Source organism: Mobula birostris, chromosome X (assembly GCF_030028105.1).
Source record: "Mobula birostris isolate sMobBir1 chromosome X, sMobBir1.hap1, whole genome shotgun sequence".
Classification (NCBI taxonomy): Eukaryota; Metazoa; Chordata; class Chondrichthyes; order Myliobatiformes; family Myliobatidae; genus Mobula; species Mobula birostris.
In genome coordinates this window covers 52,305,296-52,321,459 of record NC_092402.1, presented here as the reverse complement: position 1 = coordinate 52,321,459, position 16,164 = coordinate 52,305,296, and the positions used below count along the sequence as shown (strand labels likewise).

Genomic DNA, 16,164 nt, shown 5'->3' with positions numbered 1-16,164 from the left:
CCATATACAGAACATCTTGCAGAGGACCAGCATGCCAAAAACATTCTCTACCTGTCCACCTGTGACCTCCACTTTCAGGGAAGCATGCTCTTGTAGTCCAAATTCTTTCTGTCACTCCTCAGTCCAAAAAATAAAGTTCCAATCTGCTCAACTTCTCCATAGCTCACTCCCTTTAGTCCTGTTACAGCTCCCTCACCAGCCGCCTTCCTCCAATTTGCTGCTCACCAGCGCCACACCGTCCTCTCGTTCGCCACCCCTCCTGTATTTGTGCAGCTATTCCTCAGACCGATCTCTGCAGGTTGTCCTCAGGAGATCAGCCTCTTACTGTTCTCTGTGATGACAGGTTTCCACTGAAATCCTGGCTGGTCCATAAGAATGAAACATGGTGCACCCTGTGTGGGTCTGACCCAGGGATAGGGAGGTGGGAAATGTGCGCGGTGCTCCCGGTGTGGGTCTGACCCAGGGACAGGGAGATGGGAACTGTGCACGGTGCTCCCAGTGTGGGTCTGACCCAGGGATAGGGAGATGGGAACTGTGCTTGGTGCTCCCAGTGTGAGTCTGACCCAGGGATAGGGAGACGGGAACTGTGCACGGTGCTCCCGGTGTGGGTCTGACCCAGGGATAGGGAGACGGGAACTGTGCACGGTGCTCCCAGTGTGGATCTGACCCAGGGATAGGCAGACGGGAACTGTGCACGGTGCCCCCGGTGTGGGTCTGACCCAGGGATAGGGAGGTGGGAACTGTGCACGGTGCTCCCAGTGTGGGTCTGACCCAGGTAGAGGAAGATAGGAACTGTTCACGGTAAATCTAGCGCTGATTGGCAACTCCTGTAACGCCACTGGTGCCAAATTGTATCAGTCCCTGCCGTTCCTTTGGGTTCATCAGTTTTCATCCATTCAATATTATTGCTATCTTTCCTGTAGGTAGATGAACAGAACTGCCCAAAGTACTCCAAATTAGTGATCATGAATTCTTCTCCAACAGAACATCCCAACTCAATAGATGGCCAATGTGCCAAAAGCTCTCTTTACAACCCTAAGACACCACTTTCAAGGAATTATGTATCTGTATTCTCAGATTCCTTTTGTTTGATCACAATCCTTTGTGCCTTCCTGTTCACTGTGTGAGTCCTACCCTGATATGTCCTTCCAAAGTGCAAAATATCTGCACTTATCTGCACTAAGTTCCATCTGCCATTTTTCCAGCAGGTCCAGATCCCGCTGAAAGCATTGATAGTCTTCCTCGCTGCCCACTCTTGATGTCATCCACAAATTTGCTGATCCAGTTTATCAAATTATCACCCAGATGGTTGATATTGGTGGGTCACCATGGTAACGTCAGAGTTCAGAGTTCAATTTCTGTGTCCTCTGTGGGAAAATTTGTATGTTCTTCCTGTGTGTGTTTCCTCCGGATGCTCTGCTTTCCTCCCACAGTACAAATATGTACCAGTTAGTGGGTTAGTAGGTCATTGTAATTTGCCCCATGATTAGGCTTGGGTTAAATCGGTGGCTTGCTGGGTGCTGCAGCTCAGTGGGCCATAATGTCCTGTTCTGCACTGTACCTCTAAATAATAAACATCAATGGACCCAGCACCGATCACTGGTCACAGGCCTCCAGTCAGAGAGGCAACCCTCTCTGGCTTCCGCCACAATGCCAATGTTAATCCAGATTACTACAGAATCCTGAATGCCAAGCGACTGAGCCTTGCTGACCAACCCCCCATGCGGGACCTTGTAGACCACATCCACTATCTTTCCTTCATCAACTTTCCTGGCAACCTTCTTGGAAAAGGTTGGTTAGACACGACTTACCACACACAAAGCCATATTGACTATCCTTCATCAGTTCCTGTCTATCCAAATACCTACTGTATATACCTACCAGATGGTCCCTTAGAATACTGATGTCAGGCTCTCTGGCCCATAATTTTCCAGCTTATTTTTAAAGTCTTTTTTAAACAATGGAACATTAGCTTTCGTCCAGTCCTCTGGCACCTCATGTGGCTAAGGACATTTTAAATATCTTTAACATGGGAAAATCTGCAGAAGATTTTGTGTGTGTTGCTTTAAAAATTTCTGCTAGGGCCCCTGCAATTTCTGCACTTGCCTCCCACAGGCTCTGAGGGAACACCTTGTCAGGCCCTGGGGATTTACCCACCCTGATTTGCCTCGAGACAGCAAATACCTCCTCCTCTGTGATCTGTATAGGGCCCATGACCTCACTGCTGCTTCACCTCACTTCTATAGATTCTACATCCGTCTCCCAAGTAAATACAGATGCAAAAAATCCATTTAAGATTTCCCCCACCTCCTTTGGCTCCATGTATAGATTACCATTCTGATCTTCCAGAGGACCAATTTTGTCTTTTGCTCTTAACATATCTGTAGAATTCCTTAGGATTCTCCTTCACCTTGTCTGCTAGAGCAATTTCATGTCTTCCTTTAACCCTCCTGATTTGTTTCTTAAGTGTTCTCTTGCATTTCTTATCTCCTCAAGTACATCATGTGTTCCTGCCTGCCCATACCTACTATGCACCTCCCTTTCTTTCTTAACCAGGGTCTCAATATCTCTTGAAAACCAAGGTTCCCTAAACCTGTCATCCTTGTCTTTTATTCTGACAGGCACATACAAACTATGTACTTTCTCCAATTTAGAATCCCAACATGAGGACCAGACCAGAAACAAGAGAAAATCTTCTGGAGGTCCAAGTAACACACACACACACAATGCTGGAGGAACTCAGCATCTATGGAAAAAGTACAGTCGATGTTTCAGGCCGAGACCCTTTGGAAAGACTGGAGAAAAAAAGATGAGGAGATTTAAAAGGTGGGGGAGGGGAGAAAGAAACTGGAGGGGGGTTGTGGGGGGTTGAAATAAAGAGCTGGGAAGTTGATTGGCGAGATACAGGACTGGAGAAGGGGAAATCGGATAGAAAAGGACAGAAGGCCATGGAAGAAAGAAAAGGGGGGAGGAGCACTAGAGAGAGATAATGGGCAGGCAACAGGATAAGGTAAGAGAGGGAAAAGGGGATCGGGAATAGGGAAGAGGGGGCATTACTAGAAGTTCGAGAAATCGATGTTCATGCCATCAGGTTGGAGGCTACCCAGACGGAATATAAGGTGTTGTTCCTCCAACCTGAGTGTGGCTTCATCTTTACAGTAGAGGAGGCCGTGGATAGACATATCAGAATGAGAATGGGAAGTGGAATTAAAATGTGTGGCCACTGGGAGATCCTGCTTTCTCTGGCGGACCCAGAGGAGGTGGGGCTGCCCCCATCACTTGCAGTGTCCGGATACACTGGTGGAGAAAGTTGAGGCAATTATAAGCATGAGCGTATAGGATTTGTGAGGGACATCCTATATACAGCACAGGAACAGGCCCTTTAGCCCAACTTGTCTGTGCTGAGGAAGGTGCCCACCTAAACTATCTCCATCTGCCTGTGTTTGGCCCATATCCCTCTAAACCTTTTTTTAATCCATGTACATGCCCAAGTGTGTTTTCAAAATTGTTATTGTACCTGCCTCAACCACTTTCTGGCAGTTTGTTCCACATAGATATCATCTTTTGTATAAAAAAGTTGTCCCTCCGGTCCCGATTAAATTTCTCTCCTCTCACTTTAAACCTGTGCCATCCAATTCTTGGTATCCCAACCCTGGGGAAAAGACTGCACATTCACCCTATGGTTTCATACACCTTTGTAAGGTCACCCCTTAGTCTCCTGTGCTCTATGTTTTTCTATGTCTTGCACTGTATTGCTGCCAGAAAACAATACATTTCACTACACATTAGTGGAAATAAACCTGATTCTGATTTGGAACCAAAGATCCCACTATACACTTTGCATTACAATGGATTTTTTTTGTTCTAAAACATGCATATAAATTGTTTTCACAAAGAGAAAATCTGCAGATGGTGGAAATCCAAAGCAACACGCACAAAATGCTGGGGGAACTCAGCAGGTCAGGCAGCATCTATGGAAAAAGAGTACAGACGACATTTCAGGCCGAAACCCTTCATCAGGACTGAATATAATTTGTTTTTTCCCCCCCTCTCTTTTGAATGTTTTATATCTGATGCTGCTGCAAGTTCGTTTCTATTGCACCTGTGCACACATGTACTTGTGTATTTAACAATAAACTCAACTTTTTGACTTTATAATACAGTTTGCACAGTACTGCTGCCGGAAAAAAACAACTTTCACGTTCTGTAAGTCAGTAACGATAAACCTGATACTGATTCAACGCCTTATGGGCCAGGGTCAAAGCCAGACACTTCTTAGGCGGCGATGTCTGGTACTTTGTCACTGATCCAAGAAGCTGGGTTGGAGCTTGAGAAACGCAGGGAGAGGAGACGCCTAACTACAATTCCCAGCCTGCGTCATGCATCGCCAGCGGCAACGTCACACGCACCTCCCGGGGCGGAGCCAGAGATCGCGCGAGAGCAGTCGGTCTTTGGAACCGGCTGCTGTCGTCGCTGTGCAGAAGGAAGAGGCGAAGTCATTCACGCGCCCATAGACTTAATCCATATTTATTATTTATCTTATTCAGCTCCAACGACTGGAAAAGAAGCATGGCGGACCCGAAATATGCCAACCTGCCGGGCATCGTAAGTAGCGGGGGAGGGAAGGAAGCGAAGAGAGGTTGCAAGAAGCTTCCAGTGGAGCACCACACCCTGGCGCTACTGTTGGACCTCCGCCGGGCGATGACGTTATGGGCTCGGCGGCGGCGCCGATCTTGCCTGGGCACGCCTCCTCGTCGCCGCTCCGAGAACTGTCCTATTGAACTGCGCCTGCGTCCGCGCCCGACCCCCCCCCCCCCATTTCTCCCATTTCTCCCATTTCTCCCATGGCCGATCCCACTCCCACCCTCCGGACAAACCCCTCCGCAGGCATCTGGTCGAGCCCTACTTGGCTAAGAGAGCGGGATCCGCCCGTCACCTACCTGGTTTAGAGGAGACGCCCCACCTACCTGAGACGGCAAGGTCGTAGCCCCGCCCCTTGAATGCCGTCTCCTATCGATTCAATAATTGGTTTTGCCCCCTGCCACTCACCTTCAGTACCACCCCTTCTGCTCAAGACTGGGTAGTGATTGGTCCTCTGCTCCCTCCCGCTTCTTCGATACCTTCCTCTTCCATTCAAGAATGGGCATTGATTGAGCTGGCATCAGTTGCACTCACTTCTATGCAATAATTTGTCCCGCTCCTGCCCCTAGTGTTCCGAAGCAACACACACAAAATGAGGCCAGGCAGGCAGGCAGCATCTATGGAGAGGAATGTTTTGGCCGAAACCGTTCATCAGGACTCTAGTGTTACAGGGTGGCAATGATCCGCTCCTCCCTCACTACCACCCGCTTCTGTTCCCGGATTGGCAATGATTGGGCTCCCCTGCTACTCCCTCTGTTCATTGGCCAACAATGTTCTGTCAACCAGAACTGTACCCATACTCCAAACGTGGTCTGACCAACGTTTTGTACAGATCCTAAGGCCCCTGCATTTACAATACATGTCCTCCCAAAGCACGTTGCCTCTCACTTGTCTGCCTTATTTATTTATTTAGAGATACAGCACGGTAATAAGTCCTTCTGGCTCAATGAGCCCATGCTGCAAAATTACACCCATCTGACCAAATAATCTACTACCCTGTATGTATTTGAAATGTGGGAGGAAACCCATGCGGTCATGGGGAGAACTTCCAAACTGTGGCAGAATTGAACCCAGGTCATGGGCACCATAGTAGTGTTATGATAGCCGTTATGTTTCTGTGTCACCCCAGCTTCTATCTGATGGGTTCTTGATGACAGTGTGGACGTGGCTGGACTGAAGGGCCTGTTTCTATGCTCTGTGACTCCATGAGGGATTTTACTCAAAACTGGAGACTTTGGTCACTCACCTGACATCTTCTTGTATGAGACCTTGCAGAGGCTGGACAACAGCTTTTGGATACCTCCTATACTTACTGCTTTTACTGTGACCAAACCAGCGAAAACCACGCCACCATCTCCAGCTCTGCCGCAGCTCACATCAGGAGATCTCCTCTCCATGGCCTCCAGCCCAATCCTACCCCTACTCCACACTTCCCACTTCAATCATGATCCACAAACAGGATCTGTCCTATGGTCCATTTGTTTCTGCTTGCTCTTGACCACCTGCCCCAAACTTCTCCTTTGCCCTTCCTCACCTTGCTTGCCCTGCACAACTTCCGATTTCCTGGTCCTCACCACTTATTCTCCACCGTGGACGTTCAGTCTTTAACTACCCCTGTTCCCTCATTAGGAAGGCCTGAAAGCCCTCTGCTTTCTTCTGCAGCAAAGACCTAACCTGTTCCCCTTCACTGACAGTTTCATCTTCCTGGCTGGACTTGTTCACATCATCTTGTGACTCCTGTCTCTTACACTGATCTGCTGGTAGGGCCTGCCTCTCATTTTATTGGTCCCATCACTTTACTACATCAGAATTGGGTTTATTATCACTGACGTAAATGACAGGGAATTTGCTGAAGGTGCCAGAAATCTGAGCTCCTGGGGGAACAGTTCAGCCATTACTTACTGGAGCAGGGAGCAGATGCTGCAGAGACCTGACGTCTCACTGCTCGGATGTAGGAAACACAGCTGCCAATTAGCCCATGAGCAACAGTGTGATCAACAGCTAGATTTTTTTTTATGTTCAGCTGGTTCAGAGAGGAACAAACATCATCTCAAAGAAACCAGAGAGAACATGCCTCCCCCCAGCCAGCATACACTCAATGGGCCAAATGGCCTCATGTGCTGCAGAGAAATGGAGAAGTGGAAAAGCTTTATAAGGTATTGGTCAGAAGACATTTGGAGTGTTGTGAGCAGTTTTGGGCCCCATGCCTCAAAAAGGAGGTGCTGGCATTGGAGAGGGTCCAGAGGGGGTTCACGAGAATGATCCCAGCAATGAAAAGCCGCATTTGATGACTCTGGGCCTGTACTCACTGGAGTTTAGAAAAATGAGGGGGATTTCATTGAAACCTACCAAACACTGAATCAATAAAGGGACCTTGAACAGGAATTTCTTCTCTGGTGTGAACCTTTAGAATTATGGATTGTGAATGCTGAGTCATTCTATTAATTCAAGGCCTTGTATTGTACTCGAGAGAGCCCTCACGAGCTTTGGGTCAGACTGGCTAAGTGAATGTACTTGTCCCTGAAGCCCTCTCCCTTGGCATCGTCTTCATGTTGCGCAGTGGGTAAAGCTCCAAAAACCTGGGTTTGATCCCGACCTCTGCCTGTGTCTGAGTGTGTGTGTGTGTCTGTCTCCTGGGGCCTCCAGTCTCCTCCCACATCTCAACCACTTGTAGGGTTGGTGGATTAATTGGCTGCTGTGTGTTGGTGAAGGGTAGATTCTGGCAGGGAATGAATGGGATCAGTGTAAATGAGTGTGTTATTGCCGGCACAGACTCTGTGGGCCAAAGGGCCTGTTCCTGTTCTGTATGACTGGCTCCAGGCGACCCTACATGTTAACAATAGGTAGTGCATTCCCAGGTATCCACCACTCTATGTGTAAAATGAAAACTTGCCCTGCATATCTCCTTCGAACTTTCCCTCATTTTAAATGAATGCCCTGAACTATCAAACATTTTGACCGCAGGGAAAAGATCAGTGAGAGGCAGGGCTAGTTAAACACTTGAAGCACCTCACTGCACGGTTGAAGCACAAGTCCACTACACTTTGACATTGACTTGGGCAGAGCAGTTGCCGCACCAGGCTGTAATGCATCTGGATAGGTGCATCTCCAGAAATTGATGAGGCTCAATGGGGTCATGTCAAATTCCTTTAGCCTCTTGAGGAAGTAGAGGTGCTGGTGAGCTCTTTTGGCTGTGATCTCTATGTTGTTGGACTATCGATGATGTTCACTCCTAGAGTTCTGAAGCTTTCATCCCTGTCAACCTCAGCACCACTGCTAGTGACAGGAGAGGTTGTTGCCATGTTTCTGTGATATCAGGCTCTCTGTCTCTGTTTTAAGCAGAGCTGTTGAAATCATGCGAGAGGTCCACCAATCTCTGCTCAGATCAGCTCATGTTTTTCAGCCACCCCATCCCCGAACATCAATTCCAGTAAAAGCTCCTCAGGCTGATGTTTAGCTGGCTCAGGCTTACAGTCTCCTGGCTTCTCCCTCCCTGTCTCGAATAATGTGTTGGCATTTCCCATAATATTGGCATCTTTGGAAAATCACAAATCCCTCTGGTCCCACTTGCCTGTCTGCTATCTCTTGGCACAGACACAACAGACTGGAACCTGAAGCAACATGCAAAACACTGGACAGAGTCCAGGTGGAAAGAGTGCAGAGGAGATTTATGAGAATGTTGCCAGGGGCATTAAGGGACTGAGTTATAGAGAGAGTTTGGATGAGATTATATACAGTGAATGCACACAGTCTTCACTAGCACTGAGGAATGAGAACTAGAGGGCATATGTTTAGGCTGATAGGGGAGAGATTTAATAGGAGCCTGAGGGGAGATTTTTTTCACCTAGAGGGTTGTCCATGTATGAAACGAGCTGCCAGAGGATGTGGTTGAGACAGATACATAAACAACATTTAAAAGGTACTTGGACAGGTATGTAGATAGGAAGGAGATATGGGCCAAACACAGACAAGCGGGACCAGAAAAGATAGAAATATTCGTCAGTATGGACCAGTTGGGCCACAGGCCTGTTTCCGTGCTGTATGACTCTACAGTTCAGCAAGTCATGGAAATGGACAGTCAACATTTCATCTGATCCTTCATTTCAACTGAAAGATAAAGGGGAGATTGCCAGAATAAAAAAAAGATGGGAGGAACTTTAGAACTAGATCTGGTGGGTAACAGGTGGATCCAGGTGAGGGGAGAGGTGGTGATAGACAGAGGAGAGTGAGAATGGTGACAGAGAGGTGATGGGTGGATGGGTAGAACTACTGCCTTCCAGCTGCAGAAACTTGAGCTCCAGCACTCTGTGTGTGTGTGTGTACACGTGTGCAGTTTGCAGGTTCTCTGTTATCCCATGGGTTTCGTCCAGGTGCTCTGGTTCCCTCCCACATTCCAACAACTTGGTGGGGATGGTGGATTAATCAGCGGCTGTGAATGGTTCCCCCTGCTGTGTGTGCAGGTGAGGGTGGGTTCTGGGGGTAGATGATGGAAATAAAATAGGATCAGTGTGGATGGGTGGGCGATGGTTGGCATGAACTTAGTGAGACAAAGGGCTTGTTTCCCTGCTGTCTGACTTCTCTGAGTGAGCGTGGTTGGCGCTTGGTGGGGGAGGATATGGTATTTGGTATTGATATTGGCTTATTATTGTCACACGTACTGAGATACAGTGGAAAAACTTGCCTTCCATACTGTTCACACAGATCAGATCATTACACAGTGCATTGAGGTAGAACAAGGTCAAACAACAACAAAATGCAGAAAGTGTAAAAGCTTCTAAAAGAGTGCAGTGCAGGTAGACAAAGTGCAGCATTATAATAAGGTAGATTGTGGGGCCAAGAGTCCATCTTAACGTACAAGAGGCCCATTCAATAGTCTGATCACAGTGGGGTAGAATCTGTCCTTGAGCCTGGTGGTGTGTGCTTTCAGGCTTTTGTATCTTCTGCCCGACGGGAGAGGGGAGAAGAGAGAATGTCTGGTGTGGGTGGGGTCTCTGATTATTCTGGCTGCTTTCCTGAGACAGTGAGAAGTGTAGACAGAGTCCATGGAGGGGAGGCTGGTTTCCGTGATGTGCTGAGCTGTGTCGCAAGTCTGAAGTTCCTTGTGGTCACTGGCAGAGCAAACTGTGATGCTTCTTGATAGGATGCTTTCTGTGCTGTAGTGATAAAGATTAGTGAGGGTCAATGAGGCCATGCCATTTCTTCAAATTTCTGTAACCTCCTGAGGAAATAGAGATGGTGGTGAGCTTTCTCGCCTGGACCAGGACAGGCTGTTGGTGATGTTTACTCCTAGGAACTTGAAGCTGTCAGCCTCAACACTTGTTGATGTAGACAAGAGCATGTGGACTTGTCCCTTTCCTGAAGTCAGTTCTTTTGTTTTGTTGACATTGAGAGAAAGGTTATCGTCATGACACTATGTCAGTAAGCTCTCTGTCTCCTTACTGTACTCTGACTCCACGTTAAGTTATTTGAGATACAACCCGTTACGGTCTTACCAACTGCAAACTTGTGGATGTAGTTGGAGCAGGACCCGGTCACACAGACATGAGGGTACAGGGGGTTTCAGAGGGGGCTGAGGACACAGCCCTGTGGAGTACCAGGGTTGAGAATAATCGTGGCGGAGGTGTTGCTGCCAATCCATACTGATTGTGGTCTGTTGGTGGGAAAGCCTCGTAAAAGAGTAAAGCCTTTGACCTGAACCCCTATCCTGTTTTGCCTTCCAGGCCTTCAACGAGCCCGACATTTACGAGACGGCTGACCTCCCGGAGGATGACCAGGCACAGTTTGAAGCGGTAAGATCAGCAGACCTACGGGCTTCTGTCTCCATTCGCGTGTATGCGTGTGTGTGCGTGCTCATGTAATTCTGACTGAACAGTCTAGTGCTCCTTTCCGACCAATGACTCTCCCTCCCACCCCTCCCCCCCCCCAGCAAAAACCCACATCTCTTCCCCCATCTGGCCAACTTGACTTTTGCTCCTTTAGCCAGAACTAGCAGGGATTTCTGGTGGATGGGGAGGAGGGAGCAGCAAAGGCAAGGACTCGGGATCATCTGCTGCATTGCACAGCTCCCACTGAGCTCCTTACAACAGTGTGTTACTCTGTTTTGTTCGGCTTGGAGATGCAGATTGTTGTTTGAATGTTTCACTTTATTCCTCTTGAAAATGGAGCAGGATTCAGAACTCTTGTCCTGCCTCACCATTCAACACAATCGTGACTAATCTTCCCTCATCACCTCTTCTATCTCAGTTCCTCACAGACCGCGATCCTCACCCAACCCCTGGTGTTTCAAACATTTATCTCCCATCTGTTTTAATCCTACCCCTCCTCCACCAATGATCTCAGCTCCACCCCCTTACGGGCAGAGAATTCCAGAGATACCCTCCCTCTGAGAGAAGTCACCCCCCCCACGCATGCACCCTCCCCCCAAGTCTGTAACTGTTCCTCTTGTTTGAAACTCTCCACTGCGAGAAATACAGTCCTGTGCTAAAGTCTTAGGCACATGTACACAGCTAGGGTGCCTAAGACTTTTGCTCAGTACTGTAGTAATTTTATGTATTGCACTGTACTGCTGCTGGAAAAGAAAAGCAAATTTCATGATATGTGAGTGCTGATAAACCTGATTCTGATATGGGTCTCTATTGTGGACTGAGAGTGGGAAGGGAGCAGGGAGAGGGGAATCATGGTTGGGAAAAGGGGAAGGGAGAGGGGAGGGAGTGGGAATCACCAGAGGGACAGTCTCTAATGATCAATAAACAGATTGCTTGGAATCAAATGACCTTGCGTAGTGTCTCAGTGTTGGGTGTGTCTGCACCTGTTCTACGTCCCGTCCCAGCACATCTTCTCTGTCCCACACCCCTCCCACGATGCTCCATCCTCACCATTCCCAACATCCTTTACAAGTTTGCTTTCCACTTCACATCGACAAATACAATACTGTGTGAAAGTCTTAGGCACCCCAGCTATAAATGTGCCTAGGTCATTTGCACAGTGCTGTATCTCCACATCTCCCCTGTTACCTTCCCTTAGAGTCTGAGATGTTGGAATAAAATCATCCTTCATTCCTCCACACTCCCTAGGATACAAAACCGGACTGTCTTGCTCCTCTCGACCCAGGAATTGCACTGGTGAGTTTCCCTTGGACTGCCTCCAATGCCAGTAGCTCCTTTCTCACAGTACTCCTTGCCAATACCTTTAACGATTCTCTCAGTACTAAACTGTAGAACTGTACAACACAGAAACACAGTGTTGTGCTACACTAGCAATTAAATGCCTAACTTAACTAATCCTTTCTGCCTGCACACTGTCCGTATCCCTCCATTCTCTGCATGTTCGTATGCCTATCCAGGAGCCCCTTAAATGCCTCTATCATATCTGCCTCCACAGCCACCCTTGGCAGCACATCCCAGGCACTCTGTGTGAAAATAATACTTGCCCCATTCATTTCTGTTGAACTTACCCCCTCTCACCTTAATTGCACACCCTTTAGTATTGGCTGGCTCCCGTACATTCACCATTATGCCTGTTGTTCAGGATGCTGGAAGGGAGTGGGAGAGGTGGAGGAGTGATACAGGACAGAAAGCAGATCTTTTGGCCCAACCCATCCATGCCAACCAATATGCACTCCTGAGTTAGTCAAAGTAGAATTTATTGTCACTTGCTCAATTACATGTATGAACCAGTGTAATGAAAAGCTTACTTACAACAGCATCACAGGCACATAGCATCAGAGAGATAACATTCTCAAAAAATAAACATAAATTAAACATAAACTCAGGTTTTACAAAAAAGAACACAATTAAATCAAAAAATTTTAGTGCAAGGTGATCAACGTGCAGAGTGGTCATTGTGTTGCTAAACTCTAGTGATTGGGTTAGTAGCGTTTACTTGTGTCTGACCAATATCCCTTCAAACTTTTCCTATCCATGTACCTGGCCAAATGGCTTTTAAACATCATATTTGCACTTGCCTCTAAATTGGTTTATTATTGTCACATGTGAAAATCTTTGTTCTGCATGCTTTTCACACAGATCACTTCACCACATCAGTACATCAAAGCAGTACAAGGAGAAAGCAATAACGGAATACAAAATGAAGTGTCACAGTTACAGAGACAGTGCAGTGCAGGCAGACATTAAGGTGCAAGGTCATAATGAGGTAGATTGTCAGGTGAAGAGTCCATCTGATTTTACAAGGGGACTATTCATTCGTAACAACAGGATAGAAGCTGTCCTTGAGCCTGGTGCTGTGTGCTTTCAGGCTTTTGTATCTTCTGCCCGATGGGAGAGGGGGAGAAGAGAGAATGTCTGGTGTGGGTGGGGTTTTTGATTATTCTGGCTGCTTTACTGAGGCAGTGAGAGTGTAGACAGAGTCCATAGAGGGGAGGCTGGTTTCCGTGATGTGCTTAGCTGTGTCCAGAACTTTGATTCCTTAAGCAGCTCATTGCATATACCCTCCACCCTATGAGTTTAAAATCTTGATCCTTGGATCACCCTTAAATTTTCCTTTATGCCCCTTTTAGACTCCCCTAGCTGGGGAAAACGATCTTATTTTATATACCTCTCTAAAATGTAATTTTGCATCTCTATGAAATGCAGGGGCATAATTTTAAAGTGATTGGAGGTAAGTATAGGAGGATGACAGAGATAAGTTATTTTACACACGGAGTGGTGTAGTGCCCTGTCGGGGAGGTGGTGGAGGCAGATAAATTAGGAGCATTTAAGAAAATTTTAGATAGGCATATGGATGATAGAAAAAGATCTTAGAGCAGATTAGAAGGTCGATGTAACATCATGAGCTGAAGGGCCTGTACTGTGCTGCGGTGGTCTTTGTTCTATCAGGATGCAAACTTGTGGTCCAGAGAAAATACTCCCGCCCTATCCAGCCTCTCCATGTAATCCAATCCCTCCAGTCCTGGTAACATCCTCATAGACCTTTTCTGCACCCTCACAGCTTAATGACATCCTTCCTCTAGCAGGGCAACTGGAACTGCACTCACTTTTCCAAGCTGGCCATGTCTTCTGCTCTCTGCTTCCTCTCTTTCTACTGAGTGTGTCCCGGGCTCTGGAATCCCTATATTTCCTTAACTATTCTAAGGAAGGTATGTGGTGAAACTGGGACATTCACCACCAGACAGGGCTCTGGAGGCCCAGTCACCGATGCCACCTGAGGAGGAGGGAGGTGGATCTCGAGGCACAGAAGCATTGGGGGGGGTGAGGAGAGGATCAACCATAGCCATGCTGAATGAAGGAGCAGTCAAGGGGCTCCCCTGTGTCCCTGACCCACCTCTTCCCTGCTGCCTCTCACCAAGCACCCCCGACTTTCCTCTCCCACACCCACAAGCCTTCATGGGGAGAATTCCTGAGTCACTCTAGCTCCGCAGTGTGGTCAGGAGTGTTGCTTGGGGGTTGGAAATGTTGTGGCCATTTTGTTTCTTCTGCTCTGTCTTTGAATGGTCCCTCCCAACTTCTCTCTCTCTGTTTATTGCTCCCGCCTGCCTCCCTCCTGTCCCAATGGCTGCAGGTGATGATCTGGCACGATGAGGTACCTCTCTCTTCCCACCACCCATTTAACCCCCACAACATCCTCAGTACCCTCCTGTGCCCCACTGTGGGAATGGGATCAGCCACAACCTCCTTGAATGCTAGGACAGGCTCAAAAGGGCTGAATGGTCTCCTGTTACTTGTGATTCATAGATTCAGAGAATTAGACAGCATGGAAACAGGCTCTGGGGGGTGAGAGGTGACCCTTATTGGGGTTTATAAAATAACAAGGGCCATTGATAATTTGGATGGTAACTTTCTTTTTCCCCCAAAGTCAGGGAGTCTAGAGAGCACGGATTTAAGTTGAGAGGAGAAAGATTTAAAGGGGTCCTGGGGAGCAGCTTCCTTAAACTGAGGGGGGTCAGTATGTGGAACAAGCTGGTAGAGGTGTGTACAATTACAGTGCAGAAAAGCCACTTGGACAGGTACATGGATAGGAAAGGTTTAGAGAGATATGGGCCAAATGTGGGCAAATGGGACTGGCTTGGTTGGAATGAATGAGTTGGGCTGAAGGGCTAGTTTCCACATTGTATGACTCACTCACTGGTTTTCTGAAGATGAGAGCTGATTGGAACTTGACAGGGGAGATTGGCGTTCCCCCAGCTGGTATGTCTAGAATCAGGGGACCCATTCTTTGAACATCTGGGACTGATATTGAGAGCATTTCTTTCATCAATTTCAGGCTCAGTCTTGAGTGTTTTCAGGGCAAATGTTGGATATGAAGGGAATCAAGAAATAATGGGTTCAGGACAGTACAGCACAAGAACAGCCCCTTCAGCCCTGCCAAATCTGAGCTGATCCATGATGCCAATCCAAACTAACTGCATCTGCCTTCACCTGGTCTGTATCCCTCCATTCCTTGCCTGTTTATGTGCTGTTTAAACCACCATCCCTGGCAGCACATTCCAGGCGCCCACCGTTCTCTGTGTAAAACAAAAACTTGCCCCAAACAGCTCCTTTAAACTTACCCCTCCTCACCTTAAATGCATGCACACTGGTATTAGACATTTCAATCCAGAGATGAGGTTGCTGGCAGTCTATTCTGTTTATGTCTTCTCATAAACCTCCCTCAGCCTCTCCTTATAGCTCACGCCCTCTAATCCAGGCAGCATCCTGGTGAACCTATTCTGCAGCCTCTCCAAAGCCCCCACACCCTTCCTGTAATGGGGAGACCAGAACTGAATGCTATACTCTGATAGAACATCGGCGGAGCCTCACTTTCCCTGGCGCACTTCTGGATGCCACTATGTTGTCATATTCACGACTGCTTTGCTGGTGCTTTGGATTCTGTTAATTTTGGAATGGTTTTTGAATTTAAGTGTTTACAGACTTGGGGGCTGGTTTGTGGGATGTGGGTCTGTTAGAAATAAACATCCCCAGCTGACCTCCACCGTAATCCATTCACGTTCATCCCTCCCTCCTTTACAACAACCCCCCCCCCCACTACTACGACCTGTTTCCCCATTATTGAGATGGAGAGAATGTATCTGATCTGCACCATTTCTTTCGTGCACCGCACTGACCTGAGTTTTTCCTGAAAATGCTTTCCCTACCGAACATCCTTTGCCTGGACGCTAGTTTGCTCAAGTAAGAGCTTTTTTTTCAACTGCTTGCATTTCCCTTGCATGCTTTTGTCTTGTATCCTGCATGCAGATCCAGTGTGCTGTGTCTATTGTGTCCAAACTGTGTTTTACCCCCTTGTGGTGGATAGAACCTCACCCTGGAACCAAAGCAACGTTGCCGGAGGGAGAGAACAAGCTGTGTGTGTGCGTGTGAGAGAGAGAGAGATTCAACACACTAAGTAAAGGAAGGTGACAGCAGTAAACTTAGCAATGGTCTGATAATGGCATGGGTTGAGTTGAGAGAAGAATTTCCTGTTTCTGACATACACAGTTCACGGTAGGGCCCTTGTGATTGTGCAACAGAGGCTCTTAGCAGTACAGGTACATAGTTACTTGAAGGTGGTGACACAGGTTAGTGAAGGAGG

The 16,164-nt window shown here is 47.6% G+C and overlaps 1 protein-coding gene across 2 annotated transcripts in view; it reads left to right on the top strand.

Moving 5' to 3' along the window:
- The first annotated feature begins 4,424 nt into the window (after nt 1-4,424).
- Nucleotides 4,425-16,164, top strand: part of dctn2 (dynactin 2 (p50)) — a 35,448-nt gene continuing 23,708 nt past the window's right edge. Inside the window, exons 1-3 of one of the 2 annotated variants that reach the window (XM_072249445.1) lie at nt 4,425-4,605; nt 10,362-10,430; nt 11,715-11,762. In XM_072249445.1, coding sequence (XP_072105546.1) covers nt 4,570-4,605; nt 10,362-10,430; nt 11,715-11,762 — 153 coding nt within the window. In that variant the 5' untranslated portion in view covers nt 4,425-4,569. The remainder of the gene's footprint in view (nt 4,606-10,361; nt 10,431-11,714; nt 11,763-16,164) is intronic. The other variant, XM_072249446.1, reaches the window with a different exon arrangement.